The sequence below is a fragment of the Dryobates pubescens genome, chromosome 9 (genome assembly GCF_014839835.1).
Source record: "Dryobates pubescens isolate bDryPub1 chromosome 9, bDryPub1.pri, whole genome shotgun sequence".
NCBI classification, from domain to species: domain Eukaryota; kingdom Metazoa; phylum Chordata; class Aves; order Piciformes; family Picidae; genus Dryobates; species Dryobates pubescens.
The window spans coordinates 33,959,149-33,975,742 of NC_071620.1; the positions used below are offsets into that span (position 1 = coordinate 33,959,149).

The 16,594-nt window shown below is 41.2% G+C and overlaps 1 protein-coding gene across 2 annotated transcripts in view; it reads left to right on the top strand.

Annotated features, from left to right (window-relative positions):
• JARID2 (jumonji and AT-rich interaction domain containing 2) overlaps positions 1-16,594 on the top strand; it is a 224,367-nt gene that overhangs the window by 150,482 nt on the left and 57,291 nt on the right. For both annotated transcript variants that reach the window (XM_054164323.1, XM_054164324.1), the window contains exon 4: positions 9,301-9,470. In XM_054164323.1, the coding sequence (XP_054020298.1) occupies positions 9,301-9,470 (170 nt within the window). The remainder of the gene's footprint in view (positions 1-9,300; positions 9,471-16,594) is intronic.

Below are 16,594 nucleotides of genomic sequence, written 5' to 3' on the forward strand. Positions count from 1 at the left end.
GTGTGAAAGTAAGGAGGATATTTGGGAAGGTGAGGCACTAATAAATGTCACTCTTCTGTGAACAAAGTCTTCTCAGAGGGACTGTATTTTTGTCACTTTCCAGACAAACCTGGAGTGTGTACACAGTTTGCATGTGCATTTTTACTGTGATTACCTGGCCCCAAAATGACTTTGATATGCGCCGTGTTGTTTTACTAGAGCCTTCTGGGGCAGGGGGGCACTATGCATACAGCAAGAAGCAAGACACCATTGAATACTTCCTACTGCAGGTAAAGTAAGTCTCTGGGGAAGGCTGTGTATTGTTACGGCATAGGAATTGTTACCATAGTTTCCATCTGTATCATTAGTTCCCAACTTTATCAATGCTTTATCAGGCATTCAGGAGGAAGAGAAGTACAGTGTGCTCTGGCAGCCCAGCCAGCCTCCTCTCATAGGATTTAATGTCCCTCAAAAAAGTGGTGTGGGGTGAACGGCTTCTTTCCTATTCAGGCCAATTTGACTAGTAGCAGGATGTGGCATGGCTTGAAAAAAGGCATGAACAGAGTTACTGGGACACCTGACTATGTCTGCCTGATTGACTTGGAAAGATGGGCGGTTTGATTTCTGGGGAGAAAGCCCAGAGAGGGCTGTGGTTTCTCTTGGAAGCAAACTTAATGTAAAAAGTTACAATGATGTAGGAAAAGAGACCAAGAAGTAGAGAAAGCACCTCTTAAGTTTATCTTTTATCTTAAGAATGATACAAGGATAGTATAGGTTTGACATAATGGACTATACTGATTTTGATACAATTCCCCCCACCCACCCAATAGCTCATTCATATGTCTCTCTTTAGTAATTCTTCTTGGCAAGATGGTGAATGTGATTGATAGGTGTTTTACACAAACGTGATCTGCTTATCAGGATAAAGTCTGTGCAGCAGATAGAGGATGACTTTAATCTTTCTTTCTTTCTTTCTCACTGTGCATCTAAACATTGTGATTTTACAAGAGAAATGTCGAGTCTCTGGTACTAGCCAGATGGCAAAAGAGTTTTTGAGAGGTTTGCCTCATGGCAAGTGCAGATATCTGGTTTCAGGTGTGGTTAAATTGCAAGCTGCAACCTCTGCAAGAGGTTAAAATGCCCTCAGCCTACTGACCGAATGACTTTTATCACTTCCTGCCAGCAGCTGGAAAATTTTATTCAAATGGTAGGGATTAATGGAGGACTTAATTGAACAGGAAGTTTTTCAACCGTTGAGATGATGGCTAAAATGATCCATACACTGTTAATTCTGACATGTCTCTTAGACGTAATCTCTGACTTTCTGGCTAGTGCATGTTGCTTTTAGGGCAAAGGTGAAAGAGTTGCTGGAGTTGAGGAATGCACGTTTTTGTGAGATTGGGAAATAAGAATGAAATGACCTGTAAAATAGGTTGCACAATTGCAGAGAAAAGGCTGCTCGAAGTGAAAAGAGAATTTTCCTTCAGTCACATGGCTTTGATCTTGCATCCTCTTGACTTTCAGCAGTTGGACAAATTACTGGGGAAGGAACTGCTGATGCTTCTGGTGTTATTTGGCATATTGTTCACCATTCGGTCTGAATCCACAACTGTTTTGAAGAAGAATATGTAGCAAAGATCAGCACTGAATTTATTCAGAGCCAGGCTTTTGAGTAGTGCCAGAGGGCATCACATGCATAAGGAAGTGGGAAGCTCTGTCATCTGAACCATACTGGTTGGGAACTGGGAAGCCAACAGGTTTTGCAGATGTCTGGGAACACTGAAAATGGTACTATAAGAATCTTGGAAGTTACACATCGTGTTATGCTAAAAGTAGCTTTGAGTTCTGTATAATTAAACTGGGAAAACACTCAAGTTTTGTGAGCTCTCTTTGATAGGGTGTGAAATCTTTTTTTGGGACAAAATGGCTTTGGAAAAAACTCTGTGGTAATTAACATGGTCCCTGTTACATGTAATCCAGCACAGACAGAGGGATGATGTTGCAGAGTGGGTAAAGTGGAACAGGCAGATCATTTTACCCCCCGAGGCTTGCCCATGCTGGCTCTGAGTATTGGAAGACAGGGAGGATCACTTCACACTTCCACCTGCAGTGAGCCCAGGCAGCAGGATGTTGCTGATTCTTTACCAGCAGATGGAGACTGCGAGTGACCTGGGAATTACATCCTCCTCCCAGTGTACAAGGGACTTGTTTGCATGGAGTTCACCTTGTCAACTTCCAGCCTGTGGGACATGGTTTGATTTGAACAAGCAACATGACTTTTGTGTTCTTCTCCAGTCTTTCAGGACATAATACTGACTCAGACAATTGTGTTGATCCGCTACTGAGTATTAGACAAGCAAATGTGAACAAGTTCCTTGATTTCCCCCACCTCCCCCATGCTCTAGTGGAATGCTCTTCTTTGTGCAGTAGTATGGCATAAAGTGACAGGTCCTGCCTAGAATTTCTCCTTGGTGATGTACTTCCTGTAAAACTTGCTGGTATTGGGTGGTGGTTTGGGCTTAAGCTGGAAAGTAGGAGTCTTGGGTCACACTACCAGAAAAGAGGGGGAGCCCCTGTTCCTGGATGCAGGGACCAGTAACCCAAGTCTCCATGTGCTGCGTGCTTTGGTAGGTACCGATTCTCAGGTGTGCTTTGTAGAGAACCAAGTAGCAGATGAAGATGGAAACACGGTAGAGAAGGAGTGGCTCCAGAGCATGGCACTGGAGCAGAAGCGAACTGCACAGGAGGGAGCGTGGGCAGGAGTCAGAAGGTGTTGAAGCTGACAGTACAGTTGAAAGAAGTGCTCATCGGGTGGCACTCAGTACTGCGCCATGCTAATGTGGTGATTCCCACTGTGGCTTAGTCCCATAGAGTCAACTTAACTGTCTTTTCTGGTAACATAAGCCATTTCTAGTTAGCAGTCTCTGCAGCATGCATAGCCTGATGGAACACCAAGGAGAGCAGTATGTCCAGGACATAACCCTCCAAGGTGGACTGCTGCCATATATTCCTGTTTCTTCTCCCTTCTCAGTGTGGATGCTTTTGCATTACTGTATACATTCGTAGCTTGCATGAGCATATCTGAGCTTGCTCAGTTGAATGCTGTTGTCTGTGATGGTGAAGATGTCAGCAATAACCAGGATCTTCAGAGGAGCCTTGTAGGACCCCCAGTAAAGTCATTGCAGCATTTTTGTTACATTCTGATGCATACTGATACATTTGAAGGATTAGCCTGGGTGGCTTTACACAACCTGTGATGTCATGGCAGTGTAGACGTAACTGAAGTACAAACCACTGCATTCAAAGATTCAAGTACCTGTGCCTGTGTTCTTAGACTAGAAAGGAAGCTGCTCCAAAATGAGAATTTTTAAGAACCATTGCAGGACAAAGGAAGGGTGGCACCACCTGTCTCCAGTATTCAGAAGGATCTCTTCTGCCATCTATTGCCACGTATAGCTCACCACATGCCCATATGGAGCAGAAAAAAAATTCCTGTCCAAGCTCAGCTAGGACAACCCTGAATAAAGTGGTTTTAAAGGAGCTGTTGTCTTGCTGAAATAGTCTGTCCAAATCCTACATGGAGAAAAGAAAAAGCCTTTGGACATAAATTCAAGTCTGTAGGGCAGTTGCTGTAGTGTGATCAGATAACAGAGGCAGATAACTAGGGAAAATGGCTTCTCGGAAGCACCATTCAGCTGCCATGTCCTCATTTGATCACACTGCTACTGTTCTTTCTCCATGGGCAGCAGCTGATAAACCCTCCTGTACATGCAACAGGCACCAGCCCGTGGGGTTTGATGATAATGAATCTACTTACATCTAAATTAAATAAAATAAGTATGCTTAAATTATTTTCTCCAGCTGCTGAAGGCTTGGCTAGAAGCATCCTTTGAGGTCACTGAGGTGTTTAAAGGTAGATACATCGTTTTCTTTGTGCTGGAGTTGCACTTTGGAAACCCAGGGTCTTGTTTTGGCCTGGACATTGACAAGAGAGCTTATAACCCTTCACCCAGTGCTGTACTGATGCAAATAGTATGTAAGAATAGACTGTTCCTACATCAGGTCCAACTAAAACTAGTTGTAGCAGCAGGGTGAGAGGAGACTCGTGCTCCTGGAGTAGCAGGACCTAGACTGAGAGGTATAATACTGAAGGAGATCCAGGAACTGCAAAGTCGAACTCAGCAGTAGCAAAACCCCCAAACTCTTCCCATTTAAGGATGGGTTTTGGCAGAGGATGATGCCTCAACAGCTAGCCTTAGATCAGGCAGTAAACTGGTCTGATTTCCTGTCTATACGTTTGGTAAAAAATGATGCCAGCTCATTGCTGCTAGTTACTAGTAGCGACTTTAATGTGAAATATGTATCTACAAATACTTAGAACACGGTTTCTAGGAGAAGTGACAAAAGCAAAGTAATCAAATACCAACACTGCTTTTAGAAAGACAGAGGTGTAGATTTCTTCATGTTGGCTTGCAGGTTGCTTGCTAGCGCATCACAAAGTAAAAAATACACTTCATTGAAAAGGGAAATGAGAATTAATCATGAGGTGGGGACACTCAGTCAGCTACTCAAGCTACAGTTCCTGAGTCTGGAAATGTAACTCTAGTGGTGCCATTATAAAGAGGAACAAACCTCAGGCATTAGCAAAGCGGGAAGCAACAAAGGCAAAAGTGAAGTTGAAGGAGTAAGAGAAAAGTTGTGAGCTTTTTGGAGCAAGCAACTATTGAAGTACGTAACAAGCAGGAAGTTTTGTGAAAACCCACAGATTGCTGGAGAGCAGAGAACATTTGAAAAAAGGACTTATAAAAACTAGATAAGTATAAAAACATCTGTGTTATCAGTGTAGTTGTGCATGTTGTTCTTCATGTTTTAAACTACTTAATACTTCCAGTTAGAAGTGATGGAGTAATAAATGGATTGGTACAACTAAATCTCACCAACTGATAATTTAATACCTGGTTTGCAGCAAACACAGCGTCCATTGTTATCCAGAGTATTAACATCTACTAAATTTAACACAGATTGGTATTACTAGCCTGAGCTTTGCTTTGCAAAGGAAGACTGCCATTGTGTAGTATGTATGTTCTTCTTAAGCGTGTCTTTTTCTGCAAGCTGAAGGAATGGTGCTAGGATATTCTATTTTAAAAGACATTTCTGAGGTATTTTTAGCTAACACAAACTGTAGTGCAATTTGCTTAAAATACTCAACTAAAAATAAGTTACAGTCTAGAAAAGCATCAGAAATATATTTTGCATTGGAGAGAAATGTTTTGGAGCCAGGTCTGAGCTTGTAAATTCTTGTGGAATTTTAGTCCCTGGCTGTAATTGCTGGTTCAGTGGAAGAGAAGTATACGAAAAGGAGGTGAGGCTTCCTTGGGCTGAGGCTTCTTCGAACTTCATGTCATAAATAGATGTTTAAAATCTCTCAAAAGCAGTGGAACAAAAAATACTGTTCTATGAAGAGAAGGGGAATGACTATTTTTAAATTGCTTGGATATTTCTGGATGCATGTTGGATTTTTGCCTGATGTTTAGATATACTGTTACTTTGAGTTGTCCCTGCATCCTTACACTTCTTTTTATTCTGTTTGTGTGTTTGCAAGTCTTATGTAGCCTATATCCTGTTGATGAGGACAGAGTAAGCGGTTTGAGGACGCAAACAGGACTTTTGTTCTTTTTGACACTCATGCCTGTCTGTTTTCTGTTGACAAATGCACACTAAATAGGTCATTCCAGCAGAAATGCTTGTATTGGCAAGCAAAGAGCAAAGCTGCACTGATGGTGGTGTGTGTTTATCACAGGCAAAATGTCTTTCTGAGCACTTCTATCACTTTACCTATTCTTTCTTGCTTAGAAGTGGTGTGTAAGTGAGTTCAATGGGCTGTTACACTTGATCTGATGCAACCAGAGTGGAGGGGGGTACCTCCGTTTTTGGCATCAGCTTCACACTTATATTGGATTAAGTGTAATGTGAAACCATACCCAAAATAATTAGTTTTGTGCTTCTAGAGGTTTTCATGGGGATGCTTGAGGTTATTAAGATGCATGCGCTCTTCCACAAGTTATTGTCCATGGTTTGAAATGTATGGTTTTGCTTTACTGGCCCACCTCTGAAACTGGTCACCTTTACACAAATCTAGAGCAAAGTCTGCTTAAAAGTGTGGTTCCCTAGCTTTGGTGCTTTATTCTAAGGAAGTGTAGCTAGAAAATAGGTTGTTCATGCTCAGGGTTCACTCTCTACACTGTCAGGTACTGAAGCAGAAGCCTATGGAGCATCTGTGCAAAGAGCAGTAGTTGTAGAAACCTAAAGACTGCTGCAGTCACAAAAGGGTGCCTTCATTTACTGGTGTTCATAAATCAAATTGGTGAGGCTTACATCCTGTAGCTGCTCAGGGTTTTAATAAGAAAAAGGGTATTTCTTGAGGAGTGGGCCTGGTTTTGTAGCACTGTGATTTTAAACTAAGCAGAGCAAGTACAGCAAACATCAACAGAGGTATGAGAGGAGAAGCATGTTGACCATGGATCAACAAAGTCTCCACAGCCTCTCCACACGAGGACCCATGGGAAGTGGGCAAGCAAAATAAAGGGCAAATGGTTTGTACCAGATGTGGACAGATAGCAGAGAATGTATTTTGAGAGACAGGCTAAATCAAAGTACCGTCAATTCATGTAACTCATTTCATGTCTATGCTGAACTTACAAGTTGTTCCCTAATCCTCTTTCAGTGCTCTTAAGGGCTGATAATAGGAATGCTGCAAACAGCCCTGGCTGATCCTTGCTGCAAAGGGTTAATTTTGAACCATGAAACAGGCTTAACCTTTACTTTTTGGGGTAATGGTGGTTGTGGATTCTTCCTCCTTACTTATCTTTGATCACATGAGATTCGAGCAGGTGCTTTCAAAGATGCAGTGAGTGGATAGTGTATGTTTTTAACAGCCAAGCTGAGGAAGCACATCGATAGGGAAAAATTGCCGTGCAGATGAGAGCAGCAGGCAGGCTTGCATGCTAACCTTTATAGTCTTGGTGACAGAGCATGCATATTGTGCAGAACAGAAGCCAACACAAAATGTTTTTCTCTGGCAGCCTGTGTGGCTTTGGTGATAGAAATATAGTTGGTTGAAATTAAAATCCCATTATTCCTGAGTAGGAGTTCTGTCTGCTTGAAGGAATAGAGCTTTTCAAAGCAGTCCGAGTCATTTTGGAGATATACAGGCAGATCTGTTCAGGAACTTCATCCTGGAAAGATAATTGTTCATAGACATGTGAGAAATGAGTTCATTGCTAGATTTTAAATACAAACAGTTTACTATAAAATAAAGGCAAACCAGCACTGATTCGCTAGAGGTGCGCCATAACAACACAAGTTGAGCTTATATGGACGCCAAGCATACGTAATCATAAATGTCTCCACAGATCCCTTTACATCTCCCAAGCACACTGCCACCACCCCCAGTCCCAGTCCCAGTCCCACTTCTTGTTGGCTGTGGTCAGGGCTGGGACAAAGGTTTGCACTCTTGACCTTACCCTGCCTCCATTTCTCTCCTAATACACATCCTACACAGCACAGACTACAATCAGCCAGTCAGCCTGAGGATTGAACCCCGAGGTCCCCAGCAGTGCTGGCACCCACTGGCCTCTTGCAAATGCCGAAAATAACAATTTCTCACAGATATAAGGCAATATATCTGTTAAGCATTTTTCAGTTCCAGTTCACAAGTTATAAACACCATGATTTAAAAAAAAATTAATAATTACAAAGCATGCTATATTTGGCATTCAGGAGACGAAAATAAGCAGTAGAAATGGCTGGTGGCTTTTGTTTGCGGAGGTGGGATTTGGGTAGTGAGGACATGGACAGTTTTATGCAGAGTTTAGGAAGGAAATTACAGATGCTGCTTTTGGCTTCTGCTGTGAATATATGTATACAAACTGCTGGGACTTCCAAGTTGTTTTTTTTTTTTTTTTCTATTTTAGCCACAAAATTGTGCAAGTGTGAAATACACTAACAAACCTCTTCTTACCCAACTCTTTAATATCCATGAAAAATAGGAGGTTTGCCAATTATGTGTTTCATCCACAGTGAACAATAACTGTGTTTTCCTTAAATCAAGGCTGCCATGGAGTGACAAGACCTGGCTTTTCATAGAGTCATTTCCTTCAGTGTTATTTGATACATGTTTCAGTTTGACATTATGTAAATACTGTGCTATTAGGGAAGAAAATGACATAAAATTGCATCCTTTCTCGACAAGGTCTTAAGTTATTTCAGTAGCTTCTTTCCTTTTTGAAGCTGTAATAAAGATCATAATTAGAATCCCAGTTGCTTAAGTGAGAAATTAGCATGTTCTTAAATGCTGAGTCGAGTCATGTTCCTGGTGAGACCCCCTCTAGGTATCTGGCCTGCCCCAAAGTGCTTTTCCTAATACCAATTTTCATTCTGGCCATACTAAAGAAAATCATATTTATTGGCACCTAGCAGTTAATCAGATCCTTCAGACAGGTTTGAAGTAATTTGCAGCCTGACTGCCAAAACCACCAGCATCCATTCATTGCCTACATCCATACCCAGGCATGCTCTAAAATGTGTTAGAAAGTGTCGGTACAACACCGAGTATCAGAACTGGGACAGATTCATTCCGTGCATGTCCTTCATTCTTCATTCTATTTGTCACAAATACTACTTTTAACCCTCCTTGGACCTCCTTGTCTTCTACGCTGTGGCTAAGGCAGCAAAAAACTGATGGCTTTTACCCGACATTTTCTCTGTCAAAAATATCTTTCCATAAATGTTTTGATGTGTTTTTGTAGAATTGGACACTAACATAGATACCTTATCTATCAATATTTGTTCTACCACATAAAAAATATTTTAGCAGATTGGAATAAATTAAAACCTTGATCGAGCTAAAATAAACCTAATTTGTTAATTAATTAAAATCAAGAAGCAAAGAACACTAACACTTAAAAAACCAAACCAGACACTTCATGGTGCAAAATACAGATTGAATTTCCAAATAAGTGAATGGTAAACTGTAATTGTATGATGTGCAAGAAAATACTTGGAACATATGTAATAGTAGTCACAAATTCTATGGTCAAGATGTTCTTGTTCTGGATTTCAAAATCGTCTCAGAAGATACAGGAGGGTAAAGCAAATAAAATATGGTCTTTGCAGCTGACCCAGGTAGATATGTGGTATTGGTAGGTAATGGATTTAGATGTATTTAATTTTTTTTTGTCTTTAGCAGCGAATGCTTATGTCCTAATGTCTCTCCTGCAAGTTCTGCCTAACATGCTTCTGATACGCTTTTGTTTTCCACAGGCCAAGGCTGCAAGCACAAAGGAAGTTTGCTCAGTCCCAGCCAAACAGTCCCAGCACAACTCCAATAAAGATAGTGGAGCCGTTGTTACCCCCTCCCGCCACTCAGATTTCTGACCTCTCCAAAAGGAAGCCCAAGACAGAAGATTTTCTCACTTTCCTCTGTCTTCGAGGTAGGAGTCTCACAGCAATCTCGGGGTGTCTTTGAAGAACAAGCTGTAGCACTGCCACTCTGAGTAGCAGCAAGACAAATGCACTGGTGCTAAGCTTGAGTATAATATGTACATTTCAACTCTCAGCAATCTGACTACCTGCAGCTGGAGCATTTCAGTTTGTGGTTGTAAAGACTGTAAAATGAGGCTGATAATAATGCAAAAGGAACTTTATTTCATGCTTAGCTCTGTTATCCTGAGTGGGTTTTTGTCTAGCTCTCCTAAGTTCTTCCCATCCTCCTTTGTTTTGTCTGACTGTCAACTGAAGAATTGCTTCATTTGCCCGAGTACTTGTTCCTGCAAGAGAAGGCATCTTGTTGAAAATTCCACTTCTCTACCTACTCACTGCCCTTTATTTGTTCAGCCTGCATGAGGCTTTTTATCTGACAGCGGGTGGAGGGTTTGCCATTGTTCTTAGATGATCCAGGAACCAGATTGTCCCCATAGTGACAAAACAACTGAGCCCCTCCACTCTGCAGCCCAAGCACTGGTGAGGCATCTGAAGTTGTACATCAAGATAACCAAATTATCTCACAGTAACAGGTGCCTGAGCCTGCCTGGAGCTGTACGGTGTGGAGCTGGGATCACTGGAGTATGTCTGCAATCCTTGCATGTCAGACTTTAGTGTGAGGTACAACTGACTGTCCAGATTAAGCTAAAGAAGGAGACCTTACCTGAGTTGTTGTTTTTCTTGGGATTTCTTGTAGCTCTGAGTCCCAAGTCATGTGCCAAAGATTGCATCTTTCAGTTTGATCTCCCAGTTGTCCTGTTATCTCTCATGGTATGTTTAATTTTTGTCAGATCCCCTTATCTAGTCACTACTCCATCCTTGATGTGCTGGAACAATGCCACTTGCTTCTGTTTTGTCACAATATCTGCTGAAGGGTACATTTGTTAGAGATAGGGCTTATCTGCGCAAGTCTTACCTAGTTGAATCCTTCATAGTTTGTGTTTGAGTTTCCCTTTCCAATTCTGGGGTCTCCCTAGCATCGACAAGCAGCACTGGTCAATGCCATCCATAGCTTCCTGCTGAAGCTTTCTTACCTTAATGCAGCATGGTTTGATTGCTTTTTAATTCTAAGAGATTTTAGGCTAGTGGTATCTTTCAACCGGCTACTAATTTATCTGTTTTAGCTCTGGTCCAATATGGAAGCCTCCATCCTCTTGGGACTTCTGTAAAACAGGTGGATGGAAGGGGTGAATGGGAGTGGTTTTGTGTTTGTTTAAAGGATTGCATTGAGCTGAATCTAATGGAGTTTAAAATGGTATCACAGTCCTCTGAAATTTAATCTGTGGCAATGTATTTCTAATTTAGTCTGCTGTGAGGTTGATCAGTCTGTTGGCAGCATGTCACTGCTGTGATCTGGGCCAACTGTCACAGTTGTTGGTGGGAAAATTCAGATGGTGGGGGGGTTGTGTGTGTGTATGTGTGTGAGCACACATGGCTGCATTCACACGCTTGTTTCCACTGCTTGCTAACTAAGCATGTGTTATTTATAGCTTTGGAGGCACTTGCACTTAAAGAAAGGCAACCTGTGTGTGGATTGAACTTATCTCTGGGTTTATTTCCTACTGTCTCTCTGCATTCTGTTTTAACAATACAAACGAGAAGCGTGGCTACTTCTGTCCTGTTCCAGTGTTTCATTCAGAAGGCTTGTGGGTTGGATTTCCACCTCCTCCCCCCCCCACCCCGACTTTTTTTCTCTTCTAATCTGTGGCTGTTTAGCTCTTGCACCTGTAATTTTCTTCTTTGTTATTCATCTGCAGAGTAATTGATGTTTTGTACTGTCAATTAAGAACTTGCAATTCATTCCTAATTTCTTCAGCAGGCAGGAGTATGCGGATATTTCAGACAATATGTGCATTCAGACGGCAAGATCCCAATTACAATTATATTATAAAAACCACAAGGGAAAACCCGTGCTGAGTGCCTCACATGGCATGTTCTTGGGTTGCTTAAACGGGTTCAAGAAAAGCAGGAAGGGGGGAAAGCTGTCAGCTCTCTGTTTCATCACCTCCACAAGCTTATTGCTGCATCGCCCCTATGTAAAGCCTGAAAAAAGGCAGTAAAAACAGGGAAGAGAAATCTTGTTTGACATAGGCTACCTGGATGTGTTTCTGTGGAGAAGCAGGAGAGCAGCTGTGGCTTGGAGGGAAAAGGAGTGGGCTTGCTAAGATTGTTATTAGCATGATTCTCTGTGGTCATGTGTCTGCCCTTGTCCCATGACACCCAGCAGTAGTGTCAGAAGCACAGTGTAAATTTGTCATGCAATGTCAGTGTGTAATTTATTTACTGTTTCTAAACAGAGAAACTTAAACATCCCATCACCACTGCAAGTTCACTCTTCAGTGCTCTAGGAGCTTTATTTTAAGCAGCAGCAGCTGAATTCTGTGAGTGATGGAGCAGTGCCATCATGCAACAAGGCCCGTGCCATGTGTCAAGGTCCCATACTTAGGAACAGGAGTCCCATTTCAGAAAAACTAATGATTCAAAACACTTTCACTTACCTTTTTTTTTTCCTTTTTTTTGCACCCTGAAGTTTCCAAGGGACAAAATTTAACCAGGATGACCTGCTTGGTTTCATTATTGAGATCACTAGGGGCTTGAGACATATTTTTAATTATATTGTATTTTGAACTCTTGATTAGATAATACAGTGTTCTAATTACTTTTTAAAAGGTAAGCAGAGCAGAATGAATGACCTGTAACAGTTGATGAATATCTGAGCACCCTGCAACACATCATGACTGGGAAGCCTTGGCAAGGCTCCTCTGCTTTCTAGTATTTGAAAAGAATTCTTTTCCTCCTTCTATTTGTATTTTTTGTATTAAATTGTGGCCTAGAATTTTCAGCACAAGAAGGAATGGAGTAGCGTGGATATCTTTGAATTGTATGTCTGCAGTGGCCTTATCTTTAAATAGCTTCTCCAATAGAGCCCATATGCCCTTTGCCAGAAGCATAATTAGTATCTTTCAGCAGTGTGTGTAGGTACGAGCGACATCTCCGTGTGGCCACACAACAGCTTTCCCTTTTACTGTGTTTTCTGCCTCTGATCAAAATGTTCTTAATAGCTTCCGTTACAGTACATTTGAGTTACCTTTGCTCTCCATAATTATTTGCAGGTTATAAGTATTGCAAGCAGAATAACACCAGGCTAAAAGGGGGAAGGAAAAACAACTCCCTGTGAGCAGCAGATCTGTGGCAAAAGGTGATAACAGGAAGGCGATGATTAGGAGTCTATATTTTAAGAAGTTTTCCCATGATCAGTTATCTAATTGAGCCAGGCCTCTGGGAGCTACATGCTAGAGAATTTCTGGGATTCCTAAATAAAGATGATTTAATTGAGATCTCACAAACTGAGTTTTCATGCTCTTATAACAACTGTTCTGTAAAATGCATGACTGTTCCTTTTCTTTGAGTGCTGTGATGACTTGACAGTCTGATGATTTATTGCAATTAGACTGAACAAAAATAGAAAAGCTCACTATAGCATGTTTGTCCAAACCTCAGTAACTGCTAAATCTCAGTGCCCAAGTCCTCTTGCAGTTTGCTCAGAAGCAGGCTCTTAATTTTTTTTTAACACCTTGTTTGGGTGATCAGCTCTGGAGTCTTTGAACCCTGTTTTTTCTCTTTTTTGAGTCTTAACAGAAGAGGTAGGTACTGCAGAGGCTTTCCATTAAGATGAGAAAGTGCTCAGAATGCAAAACTTGTGAGGTATTGATTTGGGGCATGTTAGGGGGCAACTGTGAATCTGCAGTTCAGTATCAATAGGCAAACTGGACTTTGAGAGCTGGTGGATGCATCAATCACATTCTTGAAGCGCCAGCCTTCCAAGGGAGCACGTTGCCACCACAGAGATATGTTCACCCCATCAGAGTAAGTGCATTAAATAGCACAGCAACTTGAAGCAAAGCAATGACATTCTAACACTGTTTTAGAATGTGAGCTGCTTTGCAGTCTGGGTTAGTTTTTATGATTCCAAGATAAAACATGCAGATGTGCAAGAATTGGTTTCAATTACTAGAAGATGACACTTTATCAATTTTATCACAAAATCCGTTGATACTTGAGAGTAACATTTTGGGATGGATTGACAATGCAAGAATAGATTTTGGGGTGTTCACTCTTAATTGCACACAAACTTTAATAATAATTTTGATAATAATAATAATTTTGGTTTTCTTAAAAATAAATTTGTAGCCTATTTTTCATATATGCATCAGTTTAGTCCATCTGTGGAATACTCCGCTCTGGGCTGGTAAGCAACTCTCATAGTGGTTTAGGACAAGGGTAATTTAATCAGTTTTGGCAAGGAAAAGTGGATATGAGTTCTCATGGTGAACAGCACCTGTGTGACGTACACAGAGGCAGCCTGGTCACCAACACCATGGCATCATTCCCTCCCAGGGGACAAAATTGCTGCTGGAAATCTGTCCCTTCAGGCACACAGTACAGGGTGTGTGGAAGGAGCCTGCTGAGTGCCAAACAGATGAACCTGTGTGTAGTACTACAGCTGAATCAAAGTTTTTTCCATGCTTTTCCTGCTTTGAGGGCCCTTTCTGAAGTTAATGGTTCCAATATCTACGTCTGCAAAATGCCACAAGATGAATTAGCTCATTGAAATGGGAGACTAATCTTGCTGTTCAGCTTTCGTATTTGCCACAGGTACCACAAACTCGCTCTGAACCTTCAAGCAATCTGCTTAGCTTTTCTTTAAAAATGAGGATAGATGTTTTATGCTGTTTATAGGTGTTGGTGTTAGCTGGATAGTGATTATGGATGAGCTGCTTGCATAAAATCTGAATGCTGCTATGGCAGCAGCAGCAGCACTTCAAAATCTTGCTGCCCACAGTTTTTGGTGTCCAGGAGGGCAATGTAAATTATTCTGGGAAAGACAATCCCTGCCCTTCCTCCCAGCCAGAAACCTGTTAGCTTGTCTCTGTAACCTATAAACCTACCAGAGGTTCAGTGCCCCACAAAAGACTTATTTTTCTTTCAGGGAATGGGGTTCAGGATCTTTTGAATATGAAACGGTCTTGCAGACTTCTGGGAATGGCAGTGTGGTGGTTTGGGACTTGCAGACTTGTCTAATTCATATTAGAGGGGAACATAAGGTCGAAGGTTGAACTGGTTTTGAGGTTCCCTGCCAAATCTAGCCAGGTTAGTGGAGGTAAATTGCTTTGAGATTGTCAGACGTGAATTGTAGATGTGAGAAGCACTCTGCTTGTTTTTTCTCTAATATTCAGTAGTCTGTTACTCTGGTGTGTGTTTTGTTAACTTTTTCCTTGCAGATTACAGATTTCCTCATCCTTATTCCGTTTCCCTAGAAAAGGGACAATTTTCCTTGGCTTTTTGATTTTAGCTCTACTGCTTTGAAGAATGGTCCAAAAAGAAAATGGGGTTTATGTCACACTAGCTAATAAGTTAGCCATCACATTAAGCATCTCGTGATGTAGAGGAAGGGATAGCTTGAGCATCAGTGTATACAAGTTCTGGGGGTTTTTTGTACTTGGAACAGCCTTTTCCTCCCTGTGGCTCAGGCACTGGGGAGCTGTTCCTGCGGGTGGAGTCAGACAAGTAAGACAATTATGCTTACCTGCAGAGTTTTTGCATTCTATTTTAGCCTTGCCCTGTAAAATGTCAATGAAGCATGGGCATAAATTAGTTATTTGCACTTCAGGGACTTGGCACTGTCCAAAATGTAACAAATAAGACATATAATAAATTAAATGCAGGCCCTAAATTTTAAGCACTGAGAGGCTAGTACATCAGGAGCATTTGGGAGGCAAGGTTTTTCTACCTGCATACAGCCCTAAAAATGGGGCCATGTGTCAGAGGAGAAGCCAAAACTCTGGACACGGCTCATTGTAGGGCTTGGCATGCCACATGTTTATGGGGACAGGCTTAACTCCCACATACCTCGACCTGCCTTGTACTTAAATCATTCTGATGTCTTAAGTTGCTTTAAGGTTTTTCCAAAGCACATCTGGGTTACGTTTGATTTGTTATGAGGAAAATAAAAGAGAAGGAAGAGCTAGTGGGGGAGTTGGTGTAAAAAAATTCATGGAGAAGAATCCTCCAGTTTTGTAGAAGCCACAGCCCAAATTGCAAAGAAGGCTTTTGGACTGAGATGATTTTTTGTTGTGGTTGTAACATACCAGGGTTTGAATCCTGTCCAGATGAAAACATTTGGTTTGCACTTCAGTAAATATTGCAGAAATACTGCCAGCTAATTCTGAAGAGTAATGAAATAGTGCTTTTGGCAAAGTGCATGCACTTTCCATACTTCTGATTCCACTCTTCAGATCCAAATTCAGAGTTTTAAAAATATGTTTAGCCTAGTCCAAGACAAAAGTTAATGTAATTTAATGAGAAACAAAACATGCTGTAATTTAGGAGAGAAAATTACACATTTGTCAAAGGATAAAAATTATTAATAACCTCATTAGTCAAATAAAGTGGCTGAAAAAGAGTATAGTATAGTCTATTAATCAGGCACTTGCTGCTGAGGTCAACGCATCTATATGTATGGGCTGTATAAGCATCAATTCTGCCTACTGATAGTAAGCAAGCCTGAATTTCGCTTGTTCAAAGGGCAACATTGTCCTAGGAAGTCTGCTAAAAGCAGCACCATGATTTGAAAACCTGTATTTTACTTCATACTTACAAGAATTTGATGCTTATACAATAATAAGAGAGGACTTAAAATGCATTTGTCATCCTTTCACATGCATTAAGCAACACTTTGCATATAGTTAATTGTTTCAGCTATATAGTTAGATTTTCTTTTGTGTTGCTCTCACAATAGGAGGGAAGACAAAAATTCGCAGGAGAATTTCAATAATGAAACTGCAGATACTGATGGAAACAGTTGCCAAACATACTTCAAAGCTCATTGTAAGAGAGTTGAGCGTCCTCCCTTTTTATGTAATAATTCATAGCTCATTGTAACCGTGATGAGTGAATTCAAAAAAGACTAGTCATCATGATGGATTTTCTCAAAAGTTGCCATACACAGTGGAATCTAATCACAGGAGCAGGAACTCCTGTTCCAATAGGGGTGAGCAGAATGTACCTGCAGTTC